The sequence below is a fragment of the Stenella coeruleoalba genome (genome assembly GCF_951394435.1).
Source record: "Stenella coeruleoalba genome assembly, chromosome: 2".
Lineage (NCBI taxonomy): Eukaryota > Metazoa > Chordata > Mammalia > Artiodactyla > Delphinidae > Stenella > Stenella coeruleoalba.
Window position 1 is genome coordinate 182,082,028 of NC_137147.1, and position 26,812 is coordinate 182,108,839.

Here is a 26,812-nt window from a genome sequence, read left to right on the forward strand (position 1 = left end):
GAATGAACGAATGAATGGATAGGTAACATTAAGAGGGAAGGGTGTGCCCGTACATTTCGTGTATAAAGACTACCGCATGGATCCTTCAGAGAAGAAAACAATACTTGTGCTTGGGTTGTGATGTATTGGTCTGGTTCTTATATCGCTCATCTATTAATTATAGCACCAAACTTTTTCTTCCAAAGGGCAAAACAGATGATGAGGGGGAAATTAATTATGAGAGAAAAGGAGAAATTTATAAAGACCTTGTCACACTTTTAAGAGAAAAATCAGCAATATTTTCCGAAAATATGTCTCAACAGGTAAGTTTTAGTCTCTTTTGAACTCTCATAGCATTCTACTTTTTGGCTACAACTTTCTATAGCATAAAAAATTGGAGAGTAATTCTGCCTTGTTTTGGACAGTACTTTCAATAATTGGAGTGTTTCCCACAATATAAAGCAATAAATACTGTAAATGTAGCAATTTAAGAATGTTTCTGGTTTTCTTTAGGTGACAGGTGTAATATTTCAAAGTGCTTTCTAAATAGGACTTTTTCATTTTCCGTTTTGAATTAATTACACTAAGAACAAGGGACTCAGGTCTGTTAATGAAGCCTAGACGTTTTGATTATTTTTATCCTTTCTGGTAATCCCATGACTACTACCTAGTTGGATTGTCTTAATAAGTGTGTCAACTGCGTGTGTATAAGAACTGGGCTTTTGTGTCTCCCATGGTTTGTGAAATAGTGCTGGACAAAGAAATCAGTCAATGTAATATTTTGTGAAAAAGATTTTGCTTGAAGCTGATGTAGGTAGGAAATGATACGCAGGGAACACGAGTGTGGTTCCCTTATGCTCCGGGCTGATCCTCAGGCTGAGGGCGACTCCACAGAGCCCACGGGGCTCACTGATCAGGTCCATCGTCTTTCTGATGCTGCTGCTTGTGGAGCGCCCCGTTTTCTTGTCAGACTGCTGTCGCTCTCATCCTGGCACTTTGTCATCTTTTTGTGAATCCTTTTTGTTTCCTGGTGTTTGATCACCTGTTTCCTGGACCTCAGTTTTCCGTTGTTGTTGCACTGCTGTTATTGTCCTAAAGTACATATATACATAAAATGTAAAATCTGCCACGTTAACCATTTTAAATGCATCATTCAGTAGCACGAAGTGCATTCACAAAGCTGTGCAACCGTTACTACTATTTCCAAATCTTTTTCATCATCTGAAACTGAGCAATAACTCTTCATTCCTCCTCCCCCAGCTCTTGGTAACCTCTAATCTACTTTCTGTCTCCACGAATTTACCTATTCTAGTTATTTCATCTAAGTGGACTCATACAATATTTTGTCCTTTTGTTTTGGCCTATTTCACGTACCGTAATGTTTTCAAGGTTCATCCGTGACGTGCCCGTATCTGAACTTCATTTCTCTCTGTGGCTGAATGATGTTCCATATATGTATAACCAAATTTTCTTTATCTGTTCATCTATTGATGGACACTGGGTTTTTCCACCTTTGGTTATTGTGAAAAATATTATGAATATCGGTGTACAAATATCTGTTTGAGTCCCTGTTTTCAGTTCTTCTGGGTCTACACGTCCGGGTGGTCCGGGTGGCACTTCTCAGTCATATGGGGGTAATTCTACGTTTAGCTTTTGAGGGAACTTCCAAGCTGTTTCCGCAGCAGCTGAACCATTTTACATTCCCAATGCAATGTATGAAGATTCCAGTTTCTTCACATCCTCACCAACACTTGATATTTTCTGTGTATGTTTGTGTTTATTATAGACATCCTAATAAGTGTGAACATGCTGTTGCATTGTGGTTTTGATTTGTATTTCCCTAATAATTAGTGATGTTGAGCATATTTTCATGTGCTTATTGGTAACTTGTATATCTTCTTTGGAGAAATGTCTATTCAAGTCCTTTGTCCATTAAAAAAATTAAATTGTCTTGTTGTTGAGCTAGAGTTCTTTATATATTGGGGGTATTAATTCCTTATCAGGTAGAAGATATGCAAATATTTCCCCCTATTCTATGAGTTATCTTTTTACTCATCTTGATAGTGTCCTTTGGTATACAAACATTTTAAATTTTGATAAAGTCTAATTAATATATTTTTTCTTTTGTTACCTGTGCTTTTGGTATCATATTTAAGGAACCATTGCTAAATCCAAGGTAATAAAGATTTGCCCTCAAGTTTTCCACTAAGAAGTTTTTAGTTTTAATCCTCTCAAGTTTAGGTCTTTGATTCATCTTGAGTTAGGTTTTGTATATGGTGTAAGGGAAAACCTTCATTCCTTTGCACATGGATGTTCAGTTTTCCCAGCACCATTTGTTGAAGACACTGTTCTTTCCCCACTGAATGGTCTTGTCATCCTTGTTAAAAATCAACTGACCATAGATTTCAAGGTTTATTCTTGGGCTCTCAATTCTGTTCCATTGGTCTGTATGTCTATCTGTATACCAGTCCCATACTGTTTTGATTACTATAGCTTTGTACTGGTTTTAAAATCAAAGTGAGTCCTCAGACTTTGTCCTTGTTTTTTCAAGACTGTTTTGGTTATTCGGGGTGCCTTGATTTTCTATATGAATTTTAGGCTTGGTTTTACCATTTCCACAAAAAACACCATTGAGATTTTGATAGGGATTGTATTGAATCTGTAGATTGCTTTGTATAACACTGTCATCTTAACAATATTATCTTCTAATCCATGAACATGGAAAGTTTTTTCATTTGTTTGTGTCTTCTTTAACTTCTTTCAGCAATGTTTTATAGTTTTCAGTGTATAAGTCTTTTGACTACTTGGTTACATTATTCCTAAGTATTTTATTCTCTTTGATGCTATTGTAAATGGAATTGTTTTCTTCGTTTCCTTTTTGATTGTCCACTGCTAGTGTATAGAAATACAACTGATTTTTGAGTGTTACAATCAGATTTGATTTTTGATTGTGAAGTTCAGAATTGAATCCTGCAACTTTGCTGAATTTATTTAATTCAGTTTCTTTTGAATCTTTAGGTTTTTCTATGTATAAGATCAAGTCACCTGTGACCAGAGATAGCTTACTTTTTCCTTTCCAATTTGGATGTTTTAAATTTCTCTTTCTTGCAAAATTCCATGGCTAGAACTTTCAGGACTATGTTGAATAGAAGTGGCGAAAGTAGATTCCTTGTCTTACTCCTTACTCTTTAGGGGAAATGCTTTCAGGCTTTTGCTACTGAATATGATGTTAGCTGTGGGCTTTCCATACATGGCCTTTATCTTGTTGAGGAAGTGCCCTTCTCATCAGTTTTCTTTTTCTTGGTCCACCCCATCATTTTGGTAGCGCTTCCTGAGTAAAAGAGGCACATAGGAGGGAAAAAAATTGAGGCTTAGCATGTTGGAAAATATCTTTATTCTTCTCTCTCAGTTGTTGTTTCTATAACGACAGTTTGAAAATAATTTTTACTTAGAATTTTAAAGACATTTTTCCTATGTGACCTGTTTGTTTTGGCTTTTCCCATATAATGAGGCTTTAGGATTTTCTCTTATCCCTGATGTTCTGTAATTTTCATGATGATATGGTTGGTGCTGGTTTTTGTTTGTTTTTCATTAATGATGACATATGTCCTTCAGAACTGGAAAAATATTTTTGTATTATATCTTTAATCATTTTTTTTCCTCTCTGATCTTTTTGTTCTCTTTTTGAAACTTCTATTTGGATCTTGGGGCCTCTGAGACTGATCCACTGATTTTCTTTTCTCTCATACACCCCACCACACTTTCTGCAAATATTCCTTTACTTTGTCTTCCAAACATTGTACAAATCTTTAAAATTTAAGCTCTTATGTTTTTAATGTTTTGTTTTGGGGTGTTTATTTTTACAGACCACATGCTTTCATTTCTCTTGGGTAAAACCTCAGACTGAAATGGCAAGGTTACATGGCGGTTATATGTTTAACTTTTTAAGCCATCGGTGAACTGGTTTCCAAAGGGGTTGTAACCATCTCCATCCACTCTGGCAGTGCATGAGATTGACAGCTGTGCCACATACTCATCAGTAAGTGGAACGGTCAGTCCTTTATTTTAGATGTTCTAATAGGTGTGTACGGATATCTCACTGAGTTTTAAGTTGCCTTACTTGAATGCGTCCTTTCATATGCTTATTTGCCATTTATATATCTTAAGTGGTAAAGTGTATATTCAGATCTTTTGCCCATTTGTTATTGGATTGTTTCGTTCCTATTACTGAGCTGTGAGATATACATACATAGAGACTTACGTATTCTTTCAGATACAGGATTTATAAATAAATGTTTTCTGCCAGTTTGTAGCTTGTTATTTCATTCTCCAAAGAGAGTCTTTCAGAAAGCAAATGTCCTCAATTTTGATGAAGTCCAACTTATTATTCTTTTATAGCGTTGTACCTAATAAAGCTTTACCAAACCCAGCGTTACAAAGATTTTCTCCAGTGCTTTTTTTTTTTTTTTTTTTGGCGGTACGCGGGCCTCTCACTGTTGTGGCCTCTCCCGCTGCGGAGCACAGGCTCCGGACGCGCAGGCTCAGCGGCCATGGCTCACGGGCCCAGCCGCTCCGCGGCATGCGGGATCCTCCCGGACCGGGGCACGAACCCGTGTCCCCTGCACTGGCAGGCGGACTCCCAACCACTGCACCACTAGGGAAGCCCTCCAGTGCTTTTTTATAGAAGATTTTAAATGTTAGGTTTTACATTTAGGCCTATGATCCAATTTAATATATTTTTTGCACATGACGTGAGGTATGGATCAAAGTTCGTTTTTTTCTTCTGCATGTAGATATCTAGTTGTTCCAGCATCATTTGTTGAAAAAGAATTGTCCTTTCTTTGCACAGTTGTCCATTTATCTGGGTGTATTTCTGTTCCATTGATCTATTTGTCTATTTTTATACCAGAACCACACTGTCTTGATTACCTACTTACTTGCATTAAGTCTTGGGTCAGGTAGTGTCAGTCCTCTGTCAATCCAGTTGTTCTTTGGAGTTGCTGGCTATTCTATATCTTTCGCATGTCCGTTCAAATTTTATAGTCAGCTTGTCAATTTCTTCATAAAATCCCGAAGGAATTATGACTGATCTTGTGTTGAATCTATAGATCAATTTAAGAACTGACATCTTAACAATATTGGGGTTTCCAATCCATGGAACACAGTATATCCTTCCATTTGTTTAGTATTACTTAGCATGTCTCTCCATCTTATTTAATTTCTCTCAGCATTGCTTTGTAACTTTTGGTGCACATGTCTTACACATCTCTTGTGAAACTTATCTGTAAATATTTCCTATTTGGGAGCTATTGTTAACAATAGTTTTAAAATGTCAATTTCTGGTTATTTGTTGCTACTATATAAAAATACACTTGATTTTTGTATATTGATTTCATACGCTGAAACCTTGCTAAAGTCACTTGTTAGTTTTGTCTGGTTTGTAGATTCCAAAGGGTCTTCTGTGTAGATAGTCATATTGTCTATAAATAAAGATCATTTTACCTCTTCCTTTACAATTTCAGTGATTTTATTTCTTTTTCTTTCCTTAATGCACTAGCTGGAACCTCCAGTACGGAATTGAATAGACGTGGTTTCTTGTTCCTGATGGTAAAGGGAAAACTTCCAGTTTCTAACTATTGTTAGCTGTCGGTTTTTCATAGATGAAATTTGTGAGGTTGCGGAAGTTCCCCTCTATTCCAAGTTGTTGAGAACTTTATTAGGATTGGATATAGGATTTTATCAAATGATATTTCGGTACCTATTGCATTAATCGTGTTCTTTTTTTCCTCTTTTAGTTTAACGTGGTGAATTATATTGATTTTCAAATGATAAACCAACCTTACATTTCTGGGACAAACTTTATTTGTTCAGAGTGTATTATCCTTTTTATATACTTTAAAATTTTAATTTGCTAAGATTTTATTAAGACGTTTTGCATCTGTGTAAGATTATCAATGTGTAGTTTTCTTTTCTTCAATATCTTTGTCTGGTTTGGGTATCAGAGTAATACTGGCCTTACAGAATGAGTTGGAAAATTTTATCTCCCATTCAATTTTCTGGAAACGTTTGTGTAGAATTGCTATTCTTTCTGTCTTAACTGTGTGGTAGAATTCACCGGTGAAGCAGTCTGTGCCTGGAGTGTTCTTTGTGGGAAGGTTTTTAACTACAAGTTCAATGTCCTTACTAGTTCTAGGACCATGCAGGCTATCTGTTTCTTCTTGAGGGACCTTGCTAGGTTGTCTTTAAAGGAATGCATCCCTTTCATCTAAGTTGTTGAACTGATTGGTATAAACTTGTTTATTCTTTTATTAACCTTTTAACAACTGTAGAATCTATAGCTGTTGTTACCTCTTTCATGCCTGATATTAATCACTGTGTTTTATTTTTTCTTGATCCATCTGGCTAGAAGTCCATCAGTTCTCTCAAAGAATTCACTTTTGGTTTCATTGATTTTTCTCTATTTTTCTTTTTTCTACTTCATTTTGATACTTATTCTTTTCTTTTTACTTAGAGTTTCATTTACTCTTATTTCTCTAGATTTTTTAATCATACATTTAATTTAATCTAGTTATATTTGCATTGAAAGGGATTTTGGTGATTTCAGGGGTGAATAATATTAAGAAAGAATTCTCTTAAGTCTACATTCATCTACAGAGAATTTGTCTTTTGGACAAAGACATTCAGAAACAAGTGAGCACCTCTCTGGGGCAGGACAGCAGTAAGATGGAAGGCAGTCTCCACTTTCCTGCTCTCACCTTAGCACTGACAGTTCAGAGGTACATCTATTTTTACATCCTTCTGCCTGTTTTGAGTTTATGTTGCTCTTCTTTTGCTAGTTTCTTAAGGTGGCAGCTTAGACTCTTGATTTGAGAGTTTGATTCATTTCTAAGGTAAGTGTTTAGTGCTATAAATTGCCCTTACAGAACTTTACCTACCCGTCACACATTTTGGCGTTATATTATCACTGTTTTCATTTTCATTCAGTTCTATTTTTTAAACTTCCCTTAAATCCACTATACCTCAATAGAAGTTTTTTCTCCTTGAGACTTCCTGTTTGATCCATGATTATTTATAAGTTTGTTGTTTAGCTTTAGATTTTTCTATTACGTGATTCATTGTTAGTTTGATTCCACTGTAGTCAGAGAACACACTCTAAATAACTTAAATCTTTATAAGTTTGGTTTTTGGTGTGGTTGAGTTCTTCACATCCTTGCTGATTTTCTGTCAGTGTTGAGAGAAGGATGTGAAATCCTCCAACAATGATTGTAGATTTGTCTGTTTCTCCTCTTAGTTCTGTTTTTGTGTTTGCGGCTCTGCATACACATTAGGATTATGTCTTCTTGATTGACCATTTAATCATTATGTAATGTCCCTCTCTGTCTTTGGTGATTTTCTTTTTTCTGAAGGCTACTTAATCTGCTATTCATATAGCCACTCCTACCTTTTTTTTAAACTAACGTTTGCATGGTGTACCTTTTTCCCTTCTTTGACTTTCAAGCTACCTATATCATTATATTTGTGGTGAGTTTCTTGTAGGCAGCATATAGTTGAGTCATTTTTAAAATCCATTTTCTGAAACTCTATCTATTGATGTATCCATTGGTGTGTTTAAGTCGTTTACTTTTAATTATTGATATGTGAGAGCTTAAGTCTGCCAGCTTAGTTTCACTTTCTGTTTTTTCCTTCCGTTTTCTTTCACTTTTTTTTTCCCTGGTTTTCTTTGAATTACTTGAACATTTTTTTTGAATTCCATTTTGATTTTTCCATAGTGTTTTTTTTTTTTGCGGTACGCGGGCCTCTCATTGTTGTGGCCTCTCCCGCTTTGGAGCGTAGGCTCAGCGGCCATGGCTCATTGGCCCAGCCGCTCCGCGGCACGCAGGACCCTCCCGGACCGGGGCATGAACCCATGTCCCCTGCATCAGCAAGCGGACTCCCAACCACTGCACCACTAGGGAAACCCCTCCATAGTGTTTTGAGTGTATCTCTTTGTGTAGTTTTTGGTGGTTGTTGTAGATATTGTATTATACATAATTTATCATCGTCTACTGGTGTGACATTTTACCACGTGAGTGAAGTATAGAAACCATATCTCCCTTTAAGTCCCTTTACACTCTCTCATTTATATTTGCCTTTATTTCCGTCACATTGATAACTGTATGAGACACTGTTATAATTTGTGCTTCAACCATCAAACATCATTTAGAAAGCTCAAGAGGAGGATGAAAGTCTTTTGTATGTACCCATGCTTTTATTCTTTCTGTTGTTCTTTTTTTTTGTTTTTTTTTTTTGCGGTACGCAGGCCTCTCACTGTTGTGGCCTCTCCCATTGCGGAGCACAGGCTCCGGACGCGCAGGCCCAGTGGCCATGGCTCACGGGCCCAGCCGCTCTGCGGCATGTGGGATCTTCCCGGACCGGGACACGAACCCGTGTCCCCTGCATCGGCAGGCGGACTCTCAACCACTGCGCCACCAGGGAAGCCCCTTTCTGTTGTTCTTTTCTTCCTTCCTGGTGTTGCCAATTTCCTTCTTTTATCATATCCTTTCTGTTTAAGAACTTCTTATTCATTGAGGTAGGTCTGTTGGTGACAGATTCTCCTAGTTTTCCTTTATCTGAGACCATCTTGAATTCCCCTTTATTCCTGAAGAATATTTCCACTGGATATGGTATTCTGGCCTGACGGTTTTTTATTTTCAGCACTTGAAAAATGTTGTTGCAGTCTTTCTGGACTCCACGGTTTCTCCTGAGAAATCTGCTGTTATTTTAATTGTTTTTCCTTTATAGGTAAAATATTGTTTCTCTCTCATTGCTGTTAAGAATTTTCTTTGACTTTAGTTTTATGGAGTTTGATTATTATGTGTCTTGGCAGGAATTTCTTTGGGTTTATTCTGTTTAGGGTTTGCTCAACTTCTTGAATCTTAGATTTATGTCTTTTTCCAAGTTTGGGAAAATTTCAGACATTCTTAGAATGCATTTTCAGTCTGACCTTCTTTCTCCTCTCCTTCTGGTGCTCTGATTACATGACTGTTGGAGTTTTTGCTGTGGTCCCACGGATCTGGAGGCCCTGTTTATTTATTTAAAAAAATGTTTTTTCAATATATTTCCTCTTTGTTGTTCAGATTGGGTAATTTCTGTTGTTTGTCTTCAGGTTCATGGTTTCTCTCCTATGTCTTCTCCATCCTGTTGCTGAGCTATCCAGTGAGTTATTCTGGTTTGTAAATTTCATTTTCAGAATTTCTATTTGGTTCTTCTGTATATCATCTATTTATTTGCTGAGACTTTCTGATTTTTCATTTGTTTCAAGTCTTCGTAATTGATTATCGAAACATTTTTATGATGGCTACTTTAATTGTTTTAAATAAATTTATTTTATTTATTTATTTTTGGCTGTGTTGGGTCTTTGATGCTGTGCGCGGGCTTTCTCTAGTTGTGGCAAACGGGGGCTGCTCTTTGTTTTGGTGCACAGGCTTCTCATTGCGGTGGCTTCTCTTGTTGCAGAGCATGGGCTCTAGAGCGCAGGCTTAGTAGTTGTGGCACACGGGCTTAGTTGCTCTGTGGCAAGTGGGATCTTCCTGGACCAGGGCTCGAACCCGTGTTCCCTGCACTGGCAGGCGGATTCTTAACCAGTGTGCCACCAGGGAAGCCTCATGATGGCTACTTTAAAATCTTATTCCAACATCTATTTGAGATTATTTCATCGTCCATTTTACTGTGGTATAAGCATCCACTCGTCGTCCTTTCTCATTCAGGTTGTGACATTCCTTGTTCTGGGTACGATGAGTGATTTTTTGTGTTGTCTTGGACATTTTTGGATTATGTTATGAAACTTTGGATTTTATTTAAACCTTTTGTTTTAGCAGGACTTCTCTAAGTGTAGGTCTCATGGTGTGGGTCTGGGGTACTACAAGGTGCATGTAAAAATCCAAGTTCCCCACTTAGACTCCATTGAGAACCTGGTGGTGTAGGGTGCCTCGTTACCACTGGGCAGGGGGTGGAAGTTCGGTCTCCCCACTGGGCCTCTGCTGACACGCACCTGGCTAGGAGGGGGAGGTGCTTTATTACATGCTTCCCGTGGGGCCTCAACTTAAGCCGTGGGGGATGAGCCTCTTACTACTGGGAGGGGGTGATTTACTGTATCTCGAGATGATAACATGATTTCTCTTCTTTAGTCTGTTGATATGGTCATTCATTCTTGAATGTTGAACTAATATTAATCCCGGGATTGGGGTTGGTCCTGATGTCTTACCCCATTTGACATTGCTAGATGTAATTTGATAATATTTTGCTGAGGATTTTTGCATCTGTAGTCATGAAGGATATGGGTTGGTAGTTATCTTTTCATGGTTTTGGGATCTGGGTAATGTGGCCTCAGAATGAATTGGGAAGTATGCACTACTCTTCTCTTCTTTCTGGAATTCTTTATGTAGATGAATCTTATTTCTTTGTTAAATGTTTGGTAGAATTTACCAAGGAATCCATCTCTACCTGAAGGTTTCTTTGTTGAAAGGTTTTATGTTGAGAATTTTATTTCCTTAGTAGATATAGAACTATTTAGATTTCTTTCTCTTACTGAGCTTTGGTGGTTCGTGTCTTTCAATGAATTTGCACATTTTATCTAACTTACTTCAAATGTTGGCATCAAGTATAACACTCCACTATTATCTTCCGATGTCTGGAGGCTCTGCTGTGATAACCCCTCTTTCATGCATAATATTGGTCATTTATATCTTCTTTTTATTCTTGACTAGTCTGGAAAGAAGTGATAAATTTTATTGATCTTTTTGAAGAACAGCTATTTGTTTCATTGATTTTCTCTATTGTTTGCTTTCTATTTTATTTTGTTTCTGCTCTTTAAATTTTTCTTTCTTCTGCACTCTGGGTTTAATTTGCTGTTCTTTTTTTTTTTTTTTTTTTCTGTGGTACGCGGGCCTCTCACTGCTGTAGCCTCTCCCGTTGCGGAGCACAGGCTCTGGACGCGCAGGCTCAGCAGCCATGGCTCGCGGGCCCAACCGCTCCGCGGCATGTGGGATCTTCCCGGACCGGGGCACGAACCCGTGTCCCCTGCATCGGCAGGCGGACTCTCAACCACTGCGCCACCAGGGAAGCCCTATATTCTTATTAAGTTTTGTTTTGTTCATTCTGTTGATTACTGAGAGGGGGGTTTTGAAGTCTCCTAATTGTGGATTTATCTGTTTTTCCTGTTAGTTCTATTGTTGCTTTAATCTTTTGAAATTCTATTGTTTGGTGAACACACAGTTAGAATTGGGTGTAATTGGCTCTTGGGCATTATATGTCTCTCTATCTCTGATAATATTATTTGTTTTGAAGTCCATTTTGTCTGATTTTAATGTGGCCATTCCTGCTTTTTTTGATTATTGGTTTCATGGAATATTTTTCTGCAGCTTTTTACTTATAGTGTATTTATATCTTTATATATAAAATGGTTTCTTTTAGACCACAAATAATTGGGTTTTCCTTTTTCATCCACTCTGACAATTTCTTTTAATTGACGCTTTTAAATCATTTTCGTTTAATGTGCCTACTGATAGAGTTGAATTACATTTACTATTTTGCTTGTTGCTTTTATTAGTCCCATTTGTTCTTTGTTCTTTTTCTTCCCTCTTTGAATTAACTGAAGTTTTAGAAATGATTCCATTTTGTGTATGCAATTAGTTCATCAGTTATACTTTTTAAAAAACATCACAGTTGGGCTTATAATATATGCCTCTAATTTACCTTGTCTGCCTTTGAACAGTATTATACAGTTTCACAAGTAGTCTAAGAGCCTTACAAGAGTGTGCTTCGAATGCTTCTCCCTGTGTTTGTACTCTTGTTGTCATACATTTTACTTTGACATGCTGTCAACCCCTTATCACAAAGAAACTTTTATATTTATTTTTACCATTTCTGCATTCTTCTGTGTAGATGTGTGTTCTGTCTCGTATGAGATCCCTTCTGATTGAAGAGCTTCATGAACAATTTTTTTAGCCTGGGTCTTCTGGCAGCGAATTCTCTCAGCTTTTTTTCATCTGTGAAGTCTTTATTTTACCTTCATTTTCAAAGGATTTTTTTTCTCTGTATAGAATTTTGGGTTGACAGGATATGGGTTTTTTTCCCTTTCATCACTTTAGCTATATCACTCCCTTGTCTTGTGGATTGCATTGTCTCTGATGAGAAGTCTCTTTTAATTGTTATGTTCCTTCCTCTCTCTATAATCTGTCTTTTATTTCTGGCTCCGGCAAGGTGGTTTCTTTATCCTTGGTCTCAGCAGTTTGACTAAGATGTGTCCCAGTCTTTACAGGGTTTAAGTGTAATTTTTTCGTGGTGGTGGTGAGGAGTGAGTTGGTCCAGTCCTGCTGCTGTATCCATGTGGGCTGCAGGGGGGGTGTGAGTTTAGGATCAGCCCATCACTGTCAGCCTAACTCCAACAGAGGCCTTGGTCTTGAAGTTGCCCAGATTCAATTTGTGTTGCTAAGCAACACAAGTTAGAGCATCTTGAGACTTCCTGTCTGAATTTATCGCCAGGGTTAATTTTCAGATAACACGAGGTAATTCAGAAGTGATATCACGGTAAAAATATGCTCTTTTTTTTTAATTAAAGGAGGTTAGATCCAATGAAGAACAGCAAAAGGAAAAGGATCAGCCTAATGAGGCACCTGAGGAGGAAGCAGCCGCTTTACGTAAAGCTAGCGCTGCTTCCCGCGGGAGTGCGCTGGAGAAGAAGCCAATCAGTTTGGGAAGGAGTCAGATGACCAAGAGATTAGAGCCAAGTTTGAACTGGAAGACCATACTTTTTGATGCCAAAAAGTATGTAGACGCTTACATGATGGGTTTTCTGATACATCCTTGCTAACCACACAGTTGCCCAACTTTTCACATAACTCAGTTTCATCAGAGAAAACTACAGAGGAGATACTCACACCTCCCTCCATAATATAAGTTGGTTCCTTCTTGTCCTCTTCACGTTCCAGGCAGAAAGATTTGACAGCCAACAGCGTCTGTGTGCAGAGCACCACGGAGGGAGGGAGAGCCCAATTCACTTTCATGTGGTTGGTGAGTCAGGGCAAATAACACGTGAAAAAGATGATAGAAACACATGGAGGAATCCCATGGGAAATGTAAACATTGTGGTAGGGACCTGATTAAGTACGTGTTAGAAGAATTCCACTTTAAATTATGTGATTAAATGTACCATTATGTGTAGTTAATTAGGGGAAACTTCATAGACGTGGTATCTCGCATATTAACAGAACTTTAAGTAAGTACTATAAAAAAGGATAGAACTGCAAACATATGGATGGTCTGAGTAAAGTGGACACAGGTTTGATGAACGTCTGAAATATACAAGCCTAGTCCCATTTAGGACCCTCTGTAAATTGGTGCCAAAGCCAGTGTTACCAACACGCAACAGAAGCACCTAGAGCACTTTTCAAGTTTAGCAAATAGGTTAAAAGTTACAGCCTATTTTTATTCCATGTCATCCCCTTATTGGGTTAAGAACTGGGTCCCTGCTGGTCACATGGGTCCTCACCTGCAGGGATTCTGAGAGCCACAGGTGATTGTATTTTGGGTGCAAACTCAGAGAGCTGGCAGAGGAGTCCTGTGGAAGGAGCAGACATGCTTGGTCCTCTGAGTCTCACTGATTTTGGGGTGTTTGACCTTTGTGGCTGTGTTTGAAAGAGTGAGTCTGAAAATGACAAATGTATGGGCTACTCTGTTAATGGGGAGGTGAATTATAAAATGCTGCTTTTTGCATGTGCTTATTTTCTTCAATTAAGAATTCACTAAACAAGTATTTAATGCAAACCCAGTACATGCCAAGGTGTAGACTAAGCTTGAGAGTATCCAGAAAATCAGGCATAGGACCTGCTGCAGTGTCAGGTGGGCAAGGTGGAAAAACAGGCAGCTGTGATCCAGGACAGACTGAAGGACCTTCCCAATGATGGCAGCCTATGAAGGCCTGTTTCTAGCACAAAGAAATACTGGACAGAGTGTTTCTCCGTTACATAAAATGCATGGCTGTGCCTGAAGGACAAAAGGGACCTCTCAGGTGTCAGATGAGACTGGAGCTCATAGTCGTTCTCTGTGTTAGGAAAACACATCATTTGGATGCGTGAAAATGATGGAATATTTGTATACATTTCTATTTTAATTTCCTTTTAGTCAGCATAAAGTAATTAATAAAATTAATATCTCTTTAGGAACAAAAGCTCACTAAGAGACACCCAAGAAGAAAAACATGGAGGAAGACTTGAAAAGTCCAGACCATCTACTTCATCTGGAAAAGCACAGTTAATTCGGTGAGTTTCTGTTCACATGACCAGTTCTTTAAAGCCAGCCCTATGCGACAGGCTAGTTAATGCTGGTTAATGGTGTTTTACTTTCACATTAGGGTCCTAAGATATCTATATTGACCGTTAGTAGGAATGCTGTAAAAATGGTAATAGTGGATTTCTTTCAATACATTTACAGAATATCCTTTTAATGTGGAGTTTCTTTAATACAGCGATCTACTGGTATTAGTTAACTCTTTGTAAGTGAATATATTTAATGCAAAAAGCAGTTAACTAAGTGGTAGCAAAACTGGGCTCTTATCTGATCTCTGGCCTCTGAATAATCATGTCATACAAAATTGTCATCTTTCTGAGCCTTACTTTACTGGTCACTGGCTCTGCCAGTTCTAAAGTGATAAATGTTATTTCTCATTAAAACAGCCATTATTAGAAGGCCAACGAATAAGCTTCTTACCCAGTTTTCCGTTCGATAAAAGTGACGTATCTGGGGAGAAGGTTCAGCCATTTTTACTCCAAGGTGGTGGTGGGAAGAAATGGCAGAAATTTCGCATTTTAAATTTGCACACTTGGAAAAAACAAACTTTAAGACACTCTACAACGTGTATGCCATTTTGGGGAGTTAGACATGATAAACTATTAATTTTTTGACAACTTTTTAAAGCTTTTTATTTTGAAATAATTGTAGGTTCACAGAAAGTTGTGGAGATAGTGCAGAGAGGTCCCATAGACCCTTCACCTAGCCTCTCCCAATGGTTAAATCCTGCATCCTCCGTAACTGTGGTACAAGATCAAAACCAGGAGATTAACACGGGTACATTGTATAGGTATAGTTCAGTGTCATTATACCCTGTGCAGGTTTGTGTGATGACCGTGGCGACCAGGCTAGATAGAGCACTGTTCACCCCGCACAGACATCCCCCGGCCGCCCCATTATAGCCACAACCCCCGTCATTCCCACTTCCTAGCAACCATTCATCTGTTCGCTATTTTCATAATTTTGTCATTTTGGACCGCCACAGAAATAGATTCATACATTTTTTTATATTGACTTTTTTTCAACACCATAATACCCTTGAGATCCACCTAAGTTGTTGCATGTATTAATAGTTTGTCCCTTTTGATTGCTGGGTGGCGTTCCATCGTATGGATATACCATGCGGTGGTAGTTTTTAAAATTATTCACGTATTAATGCACCTTTTAGTTGTTTGCAGTTTTTGGCTATTAGAAATGAAGCTGCTGTGAACAGTCACACACAGGTGTTTGTATAGATGGAAGTGTTCATTCCTGTAGGACAAATGCCCAGTTGCTGACAAGATAGTAATTGTGTGTGTTTAGCTTTTTTAAGAAACTGCCTACCTTTTCCAGACTGGCTGCACCATTTTATGTTCCCACCAGTGACGTCGGAGAGACTCAGTTTCCCCTCATCCCCGCCAGCATTTGGTATTGTTGCGTGTTGTATTTCAGCTCTTCTGAAAGCTGGGTAGTGATAGCTCATCGTGGTCTTAGCATTTCCCTAATGGCTCATGATGTTAACATCTTGTCGTGAGCTTATTGCCGTCCCTTTATGCTCATCAGTGAAATGTCTCTTTATGTCTTTTGCTCATTTTCTAGTTGAATCATTTGTTTTTTACATGTTGGTTTTGAGAGTTCTTTTCTATCCAGGATATCCTTGGTTATAGACGTGGTTTGCAGATATTTCCTCCCTTTCTGTGACTTGTCTTTTCATCCTCTTAATAGGGCCTCTCAGAGAGCACTCTTTAATTTTGATGAAGTCTGATTTATCAGTTTTTTCTTTTATGGATTGTGCCTTTGATGTCACAAAGCCCTTGGTCCTGAAGATTATCTCCAACGTTTTCTTCCTAAAAGTTTAATAATTCTACATTTTATATTGAAGACTGGGATCCATTTTGAGTTAATTTTATATAAAGTATGAGACCTAGGTCAAGATCCATTGCCCTAGGTCATTTCCCCAGCACCATTTGATGAAAAGGCTGTCTTTCCACCTTTGACTTGCTTTTTCACCTTAATCAAAAATCAGGTGGGTGTACTCGTGTGGGTCTATTTCTGGATCTTTATTCTGTGCAGCTGACTTTTATGTCCAGCCCTTTGCCAACACCATACATGCTTGATTACTGTAGCTCTATAGTAAATCTTGAAATCTGGTAAAGTGATTCCTCTCACTTTATTATGTTTCTTCCCCAAATCGTTTTGACCTATCCTAGCTTTTTTCCTTTCCTCATAAACTTTAGAATGACCTTGCTATATCTAACAGAAAAAACTTACTGAAGATTTTGATAGAAATTGCATTAAAACTCTGTATCAGTTTTGAGAAAATTGATCTCTTTGCTCTGTAGACTCTGCCAGTCCATGAACACTGTATGTCTGTGTATTTAAGCCTTTGATCTCCTTCACCAGCAGTTTTCAGCACATAAGTCCTGTGCATGTCTTGTTAGATTTACATCTAGAAGTAGAAACGCCAGGACTATGTTGACTAGCAGCGATCAAAGTTCTTACTTTTTCTCAATCTTAGGAGGAGAGCATTCAGTCTTTCCCCAGAAAGTATGATGACAGTTTTTGTACAGATGTTCTTTATCAAGTTGAGGAAGTTCGCCTCTGTTCTTGGTTTTCTGAGAGTTTCAATCGCCATTGGGTGTTGAATTTTGTCACGTGGTTTTTCTACATCAGTTGGTGTGGTCATGTCATTTTGCTTCTTTAGGCTGCTACTGTGGTAGATTACAATGGCTGATTTTTGAATACTGACTCAGCCTTGCATTCCTGGAATAAACCCCACTGGGTCATGGTGGGCTCATTCTTTTTATATCTAGCTGAATTATGTGTGCTTAATAGTATGTTAAGAATATTTGCATCTACACTCATGAGGGATATTCAATAACAGTGTTTTGCTTTTGTTTGCACTTTGGTTTTGATATCAGGCTTCATAAAATGAGTTCCCTTCTCTTGTATTTTCTAGGAGAGATTGTATAAAATTGGTGTTAGTACTTCTATGCCTGTTGAAATTCTCCAGTGAAATCATCTGGAACTGGAGACTTTTGCTATGAGTTGTAAAATTATGAATTAATTCCATCAATAGTTGTAGTGCTGTTCAAATTATGTGCTTCACATTGGTTAAGTTACGGTAGTTTGTACCTTCAAAGGAGTTGGTCCGTTGTATCTAAATTGTCAAAATTAATGTTCAGTTGTTCATAGTTTTCTCTTATGATCCTTTTGTTGTCAGCAGGATCTGTAGTGATATGCTACGTTTCATTCACTTCTGGTACTGGAAATTTGTGTCTTCTCTTTTTTTGTCAGTCTTGCTAGAGCTTTGTCAGTTTTATTGATCTTTTCAACAAGCAGTTTTTTGTTTTTATAGATTTTTCAAGTTGTTTTTCTGTTTTCAATTTGATTGACTTCTTCTCTTTATTATTTCCTTTTCTCTGTTCTCTTTGGGTTTGTTTTGCTCTCCTTTTTCTAGTTTCTTTAGATGTGAGTTTAGATGACTGAATTGAGACTTCTCTTTTCTTATGTAGGCCTTTAGTGCCATGTAGTTCTCTTTCTGCATTGCTTTAGCTATGTACAGAAAACCTGATATATCTTTGTGTGTGTATGTATGTGTGTGGCATTTTTCAGTTTTATTGAGATGTAATTGACATACAGCTCTGTATAAGCTCACGGTGCACCCTGTGACTCGACATACGTGTATTGTGAAATGACGGCAATAGGCTCCGTTAATTTACACCCCCTTATGTAGTTGCAAATAACTCTGTTTCTTGTGATGAGGACCCTCAGACTTACTCTCTAAGCGACTTTCAGATACACCACACGGCAGTGTTAGCGTAGTCATCTCGTACACCACATCCCCAGCACTTATTTATCAGATACCTGTGTGTAGCGTTTGAACACCTTCCCCCAGTTTCCCTCCCTCCACCTCTGGTAAACACAAGTCTGATTTCTATGAGTTTGGTGGTTGTTTTGTTTTTGTTTTTTATTTTTAGATTCCACGTATAGATGAAATCATAGAGTATTTGTCTTCTGCTGACTGATTTCACTTAGCATGATACCCTCCAGGTCCACCCAGGTTGTCACCAATGGCAGGATTTCCTTCTATTTTTATGACTAATATTCCATTGTTTGTATGTATCACGTCTTCTTTATCCATTCATCTGTCCATGGACACTTGGGTTGCTTCCGTGTCTTGGCTATTGTAAATGATGCTGCAGTGAACATTGGGGTTTACTTCATTTTTAGGTAGACCTGATGTACCAGATTTTCCTCTTCAACCAACACAGGTTTCCTGACATCTTTTGGACAAGAGGATACATAAAACTGAAACTCAGCTCCAGGCCCTTCAGTTCAGGATTTCCCCCCACTGTGGCCCAGAGAGCACAGCTGCACCATTCTGCACTTTTGAAAGTACAAGAATTGCAGCTGTCTGTGCTGAAAAACCTTTGAGAAATTAAGAGAATGGTAGAACCTTAAAAATAATGAAACTTGACAATTACCCATCCTCCTACTATGCTTCCAAATGGAAAAGACTAGGAAAGAGTTTTATGGAAGAGAGCACCTGGGGGGATGGAGAGAGAAAAGGAGGGAGAGAAAGAAAGAAGATAAGGATGAATTGACTATGTTCCCAAGGGCTTGAGTGAACTAGCCTGTGTCTGTGACCTTGGTGTTAAGTTAGAAGCCTCTAGAGCAGTGAGGAATAAAGTGAACTCTCTTTGGTAAGGGAATAAATGCCTTCCCTTTGGGGCACTGGCAGCACTGCCCAACTGAGCTTTCTGCAGTAATAGAAATGGTTTATTTCTGAGCTGTCCTGTACGGTAGCCACTAGCTACCTATGATTATTGAGCACTTGCAGTGTGGCCAGTGTGGCTGGAGAACTGAATTTTTAATTGTATTCAATTTTAAGTAAGTAAATAAAAGAAACGTAAATATAAAGAAAAACATGTTAAGTCAGTCAACTGCTGTGACAAGTTGCAGTCTTCGGTCGTTTACCTAATACCCTTGCCATTTCTTGCTGTGTTCTTCATTATTATTGCACCCGTAGCAATAATACTGAAATGCATCTGCTACTGAGACGTGTTTGCTCACCTCCTCATACAGATATTAACAAAGATCTTCCAGAACTCAGAAGGTGTTGGTACCTTATCCATTGCTTGTGTACGTGTTGCTGAAATAGTAACATTATAACCATGTCCATACTGTAGCATAAACATACTTATTATACCTTGTTGTTGTTGTTCTTAGTAAGAGTGTTGAAAAGATTGAGGAGATTATTAGTGAGAGCTCCTCAGAGAGTGAGGAAGATGAAGAACCACCTGACCATCTTCAGGAAACAAATGCAGATTTGCCATCAGAATACTGGCAAATTCAGAAGCTGGTGAAATATTTGAAGGTGAGAGAGAAACCTTTTGTACTATGTTTGCAATGTTTATTTAAAATTTTTTCCTGAAAATGTATGTTCTGCTTCCAAGTTGACTATATATTTATTTCAAGTAAGGGTAGTAAGTATCCCTGTTACTACTTCAGTGTGCACAGGGGAAGGTCCTATTACCCTGAGGATAGCGAGGTTCGTCCTCATGGAGCAGCTGGGCTGTCAGGTACCAGCCCTCTCCCCTAGCTGGGGAGCGGTCAGCGGGCCATGGCAGCCGTCAGATATTGTGACTTGCCACCATTTTATGATACTGCAGTATGATGCGGTGGAAAGAGCAAGGAGTCTTGAAGTTGGACTTAGACTAAATTCTAGGTTGTATCACTTACTAGCAATGTGACTGTTGAAAAGTTATGGTTTTGAGCTTTAATTTTCCCAACCCATGGAGTGAAATTAGTAATACCCACTATAGGATTATTTTAAGGACTGAGAATACACATTTGAAGCATGTGAGAAAACACATTTGAAGCATGTGGTGTGTCTGATACATTGTAGGTGCTTAAAATATATATTGGTCCATTTCCATTACTCTCAAGTAATATCCCATGTGTGAAAACATTTTATAATAATAAATAAATAAATGGCCCATATAACAGTGTATCAATATTTAAGTCCTTGAATGTGGGATGGGGCAAGGAAAATGATTTACCCAAGCCCAGGTTACTGTTCATTTCTGATATTGGATATTGATAAATGGCGAGGCCAGGTCTAAAGCGATAGCCCAGAAGTACTTGTGAAAACAGCATTTTGACTTACGTCATCTTGTCCTCCTGCATTTGCTAAACTTTGCATAGTTCAAGATATTTATGTGACTCCTAAATCGCTGAAGGGTACTTTTCCTGTGCCTCTGAGGTCGTCCCAAGCTGACAGGTGAACTAGCCTATATGCACATTTTGGTGAATTCAACAGAGGCCCGCTGCGTGGACAGTCTGGTAGGTATAAGCAAGCCAAAAAAGGTTTTCCTGAGAGAAGAATATGCCCGCTTGCCTGTTGGACACAGTCTCAGCGGCAATTCTCAGCACTTCTCAGAAACAGTTTTTTATGTTTTCCTGAATCCTGAATCCCAAGAAAAATTAGTCAAGAAATTGGGAAAACGGGAAGTTAGAATTAAAATTTGACAATTAAAATTTAATAATCTTCCTGAAGACATTACTGGCTCAGAGAAATCTACTGACATCATGGAGAGCAACACCTGCCGATCATCTTGGTAATCATTCCACAGCGTACGTGGGTATCAAATCAGCACATTGTACACGTCAGATACATTATATTTGCCAGTCATCCCTCAATAAAATTTTTAAAAAAAGAAAATTCTGGCAGCAGAATCAAAGGTGAAGGTAGACATTTCCAGGCATCAGGACGGGAACCAGTAAGAGTACAGTGGTCACAGCCCAGGCGGTCAGCCTCGCTTGTAGCTGTTGCCGTGCTCTAAATGATGTGTATGTGCAAGTCATTCTTGCAAAAATAAATGATCTGCTAATATGCATCATATACTTCATACAAGTCCTGTTAGTGGTGTTCTAAGAAATAACAAATTTGTAAAGCAAAGTAAGTCGTTAAATCTGAAATTTTGATCTGTGATTCTCTGTAGCCCTGGTGAGCTTGCTAGGAGATCTCAATGGTATGTCATTGGATGTACCCGGGCATTGTTTTGTGTTTGAATATTCACTATATTGTATATATTATGTATTACAATTTGTTCTTTCCAAGTAATTGAACATAAGAAATGCAAAGAGAGGAAGATGTGAGTGTGGGTTGTGCAACAATGCATCATGAAACCAGAAAGTGATCTAAAATCTTAATTAGCAAAAACAACATAGACCTCAATGGTCCAACCAGAATCAGGGCAGGCAGATAAAATATTTTCATCATTAAAAAAGGAAATGAGCATATATGATGCAAACTCTAACGCCTAAATTGGCTATGCTTTTGGAAGCCTGTCAACAATTTGACCAATGTCAATGTAAAATGAAAAAAAACATTTTTACCATCTGGCATATTTGTCCTGAAACAAAAATCAAGACTATTGGATAGGACGGTTAATGCTTTGTGTATTTTAAAATTGTATTTTAAGAATATCTTATAAATGATAAATATTTTAATGTCATCTTTCAGTTTTTAAAATGGCTTTTATTTTTACTTTATTATTATTTTTTAACATCTTTATTGGGGTATAATTGCTTTACAATGGTGTGTTAGTTTCTGCTTTATAACAAAGTGAATCAGTTACACATATACATATGTTCCCATATGTCTTCTCTCTTGCGTCTCCCGCCCTCCCACCCTCCCTATCCCACCCCTCCAGGCGGTCACAAAGTACCGAGCCGATATCCCTGTGCCATGCGGCTGCTTCCCACTAGCTATATACCTTACGTTTGGTACTGTATATATGTCCATGCCTCTCTCTCGCCCTGTCACAGCTCACCCTTCCCCCTCCCCATATCCTCAAGTCCGTTCTCCAGTAGGCCTGTGTCTTTATTCCTGTCTTACCCCTAGGTTCTTCATGACATTTTTTTCCCCTTAAATTCCATATATATGTGTTAGCATACGGTATTTGTCTTTTTCTTTCTGACTTACTTCACTCTGTATGACAGACTCTAGGTCTATCCACCTCATTACAAATAACTCAATTTCGTTTCTTTTTATGGCTGAGTAATATTCCATTGTATATATGTGCCACATCTTCTTTATCCATTCATCCGATGATGGGCACTTAGGCTGTTTCCATCTCCGGGCTATTGTAAATAGAGCTGCAATGGACATTTTGGTACATGACTCTTTCTGAATTCTGGTTTTCTCAGGGTATATGCCCAGTAGTGGGATTGCTGGGTCATATGGTAGTTCTATTTGTAGTTTTTAAAGGAACCTCCATACTGTTCTCTACAGTGGCTGTATCAATTTACATTCCCACCAACAGTGCAAGAGGGTTCCCTTTTCTCCACATCCTCTCCAGCATTTATTGTTTCTAGATTTTTTGATGATGGCCATTCTGACCAGCGTGAGATGATATCTCACTGTAGTTTTGATTTGCATTTCTCTAATGATTAATGAAGTTGAGCATTCTTTCATGTGTTTGTTGGCAGTCTGTATATCTTCTTTGGAGAAATGTCTATTTGGGTCTTCTGCCCATTTTTGGATTGGGTTGTTTGTTTTTTTGTTATTGAGCTGCATGAGCTGCTTGTAAATTTTGGAGATTAATCCTTTGTCAGTTGCTTCATTTGCAAATATTTTCTCCCATTCTGAGGGTTGTCTTTTGGTCTTGTTTATGGTTTCCTTTGCTGTGCAAAGCTTTGAAGTTTCATTAGGTCCCATTTGTTTATTTTTGTTTTTATTTCCATTACTCTAGGAGGTGGGTCAGAAAGGATCTTGCTGTGATTTATGTCATAGAGTGTTCTGCCTATGTTTTCCTCTCAGAGTTTGATAGTTTCTGGCCTTACATTTAGGTCTTTAATCCATTTTGAGCTAATTTTTGTGTATGGTATTAGGGAGTGATCTAATCTCATACTTTTACATGTACCTGTCCAGTTTTCCCAGCACCACTTATTGAAGAGGCTGTCCTTTCTCCACTGTGCATTCCTGCCTCCTTTATCAAAGATAAGGTGACCATATGTGTGTGGGTTTATCTCTGGGCTTTCTATCCTGTTCCATTGATCTATCTTTCTGTTTTTGTGCCCGTACCATTACTGTCTTGATTACTGTACCTTTGTAGTATAGTCTGAAGTCAGGGAGCCTGATTCCTCCAGCTCTGTTTTTCATTCTCAAGATTGCTTTGGCTCTTCGGGGTCTTTTGTGTTTCCATACAAATTGTGAAATTTTTTGTTCTAGTTCTGTGAAAAATGCCAGTGGTAGATTGATAGGGATTGCCTTGAATCTGTAGATTGCTTTGGGTAGTAGAGTCATTTCCACAATGTTGATTCTTCCAATCCAAGAACATGGTATATCTCTCCATCTATTTGTATCATCTTTAATTTCTTTCATCAGTGTCTTATAATTTTCTGCATACAGGTCTTTTCTGTCCTTAGGTAGGTTTATTCCTAGATATTTTATTCTTTTTGTTGCAATGGTAAATGGGAGTGTTTTCTTGATTTCACTTTCAGATTTTTCATCATTAGTGTATAGGAATGCCAGAGATTTCTGTGCATTAATTTTGTATCCTGCTACTTCACCAAATTCATTGATTAGCTCTAGTAGTTTTCTGGTACCACCTTTAGGATTCTGTATGTATAGTATCATGTCATCTGCAAACAGTGACAGCTTTACTTCTTCTTTTGCGATTTGGATTCCTTTTATTTCCTTTTCTTCTCTGATTGCTGTGGCGAAAACTTCCAAAACTATGTTGAATAAGAGTGGTGAGAGTGGGCAACCTTGTCTTGTTCCTGATCTTAGTGGAAATGCTTTCAGTTTTTCGCCATTGAGGACGATGTTGGCTGTGGGTTTGTCATATATGGCCTTTATTATGTTGAGGAAAGTTCCCTCTATGGCTACTTTCTGCAGGGTTTTTATCACAAATGGGTGTTGAATTTTGTTGAAAGCTTTCTCTGCATCTATTGAGATGATCATATGGTTTTTCTCCTTCAATTTGTTAACATGGTGTATCATGTTGGTTGATATCCGTATATTGAAGAATCCTTGCATTTCTGGAATAAATCCCCTTGATCATGGTGTATGATCCGTTTAATGTGCTGTTGGATTCTGTTTGCTAGTATTTTGTTGAGGATTTTTGCATCTATGTTCATCAGTGATATTGGCCTGTAGTTTTCTTTCTTTGTGACATCCTTGTCTGGTTTTGGTATCAGGGTGATGGTGGCCTCGTAGAAGGAATTTGGGAGTGTTCCTCCCTCTGCTATATTTTGGAAGAGTTTGAGAAGGATAGGTGTCAGCTCTTCTCTAAATGTTTGATAGAATTCGCCTGTGAAGCCATCTGGTCCTGGGCTTTTGTTTGTTGGAAGATTTTTAATCACAGTTTCAATTTCAGTGCTTGTGATTGGTCTGTTCATATTTTCTGTTTCTTCCTGATTCAGTCTTGGCAGGTTGTGCATTTATAAGAATTTGTCCATTTCTTCCAGGTTGTCCATTTTATTGGCATATAGTTGCTTGTAGTAATGTTTCATGATCTTTTTTATTTCTGCAGTGTCAGTTGTTACTTCTCCTTTTTCATTTCTAATTCTATTGATTTGAGTCTTCTACCATTTTTTCTTGATGAGTCTGGCTAATGGTTTATCTATTTTGTTTATCTTCTCAAAGAACCAGCTTTTAGTTTTATTGATCTTTGCTATTGTTTCCTTCATTTCTTTTTCATTTATTTCTGATCTGATTTTTATGATTTTTTTCCTTCTGGTAGCTTCGGGGTTTTTTTGTTCTTCGTTCTCTAATTGCTTGAGGTGCAAGGTTAGGTTGTTTATTCGAGATGTTTCCTGCTTCTTAAGGTGGGCTTGTATTGCTATAAACTTCCCCCTTAGAACTGCTTTTGCTGCATCCCATAGGTTTTGGGTCGTCGTGTCTCCATTGTCATTTGTTTCTAGGTATTTTTTTATTTCCTCTTTGATTTCTTCAGTGATGACTTCATTATTAAGTAGTGTATTGTTTAGCCTCCATGTGTTTGTATTTTTACAGATCTTTTCCTGTAATTGATATCTAGTCTCATGGCGTTGTGGTCGGAAAAGATACTTGATACAATTTCAATTTTCTTAAATTTACCAAGGCTGATTTGTGACCCAAGATATGATCTATCATGGAGAATGTTCCATGAGCACTTGAGAAAAATGTGTATTCTGTTGTTTTTGGATGGAGTGTCCTATAAATATCAATTAAGTCCTTCTTGTTTAATGTATCATTGAAAGCTTGTGTTTCCTTATTTATTTTCATTTTGGATGATCTGTCCATTGGTGAAAGTGGAGCGTTAAAGTCCCCTACGATGAATGTGTTACTGTCGATTTCCCCTTTTTTGGCTGTTAGTATTTGCCTTATGTATTGAGGTGCTCCTATGTTGGGTGCATAAATATTTACAATTGTTATATCTTCTTCTTGGATCGATCCCTTGATCATTATGTAGTGTCTTTCTTTTGTCTCTTCTAATAGTCTTTATTTTAAAGTCTGTTGTGTCTGATACGAGAATTGCTACTCCAGCTTTCTTTTGGTTTCCATTTGCATGGAATATCTTCTTCCATCCCCTTACTTTCATTCTGTATGTGTCTCTAGGTCTGAAGTGGGTCTCTTGTAGACAGCATATATAAGGGTCTTGTTTTTGTATCCATTCAGACAATCTGTGTCTTTTGGTGGGAGCATTTAGTCCATTTACATTTAAGGTTATTATCAATATGTATGTTCCTATTCCCGTTTTCTAAATTGTTTTGGGTTCATTATTGTAGGTCTTTTCCTTCTCTTGTGTTTCTTGCCTAGAGAAGTTTCTTTTAGCATGTGTTGTAAAGGTGGTTTGGTGGTGCTGAACTCTCTCAGCTTTTGCTTGTCTGTAAAGGTTTTAATTTCTCCATCAAATCTGAATGAGATCTTTGCTGGGTAGAGCAATCTTGGTTGCAGGTTTTTCTCCTTCATCACTTTAAATATGTCCTGCCAGTCCCTTCTGGCTTGCAGAGTTTCTGCTGAAAGATCAGCTGTTAACCTTATGGGAATTCCCTTGTGTGTTATTTGTTGTTTTTCCCTTGCTGCTTTTAATATGCTGTCTTTGTATTTAATTTTTGACAGTTTGATTAATATGTGTCTTGGCATATTTCTCCTTGGATTTATCCTGTATGGGACTCTCTATGCTTCCTGGACTTGATTAACTATTTCCTTTCCCATATTAGGGAAGTTTTCAATTATAATCTCTTCAAATATTTTCTCAGTCCCTTTCTTTTTCTCTTCTTCTTCTGGAACCCCTATAATTCGAATGTTGGTGCGTTTAATGTTGTCCCAGAGGTCTCTGAGACTGTCCTCAGTTCTTTTCATTCTTTTTTCTTTATTCTGCTCTGTGGTAGTTATTTCCACTATTTTACCTTCCTGGTCACTTATCCGTTCTTCTGCCTCAGTTATTCTGCTATTGATTCCATCTAGAGTAGTTTTAATTTCATTTATTGTGTTGTTCATCATTGCTTGTTTCATCTTTATTTCTTCTAG

At 37.9% G+C, this 26,812-nt stretch overlaps 1 protein-coding gene across 11 annotated transcripts in view; it reads left to right on the forward strand.

Annotated features, from left to right (window-relative positions):
* The window catches only part of ODAD2 (outer dynein arm docking complex subunit 2), a 219,812-nt gene that overhangs the window by 24,222 nt on the left and 168,778 nt on the right, over window positions 1-26,812 (forward strand). For all 11 annotated transcript variants that reach the window (XM_079915239.1, XM_079915230.1, XM_079915238.1 and 8 more), the window contains 4 exons: window positions 186-302; window positions 12,578-12,783; window positions 14,178-14,276; window positions 19,516-19,663. In XM_079915239.1, coding sequence (XP_079771365.1) covers window positions 186-302; window positions 12,578-12,783; window positions 14,178-14,276; window positions 19,516-19,663 — 570 coding nt within the window. The remainder of the gene's footprint in view (window positions 1-185; window positions 303-12,577; window positions 12,784-14,177; window positions 14,277-19,515; window positions 19,664-26,812) is intronic.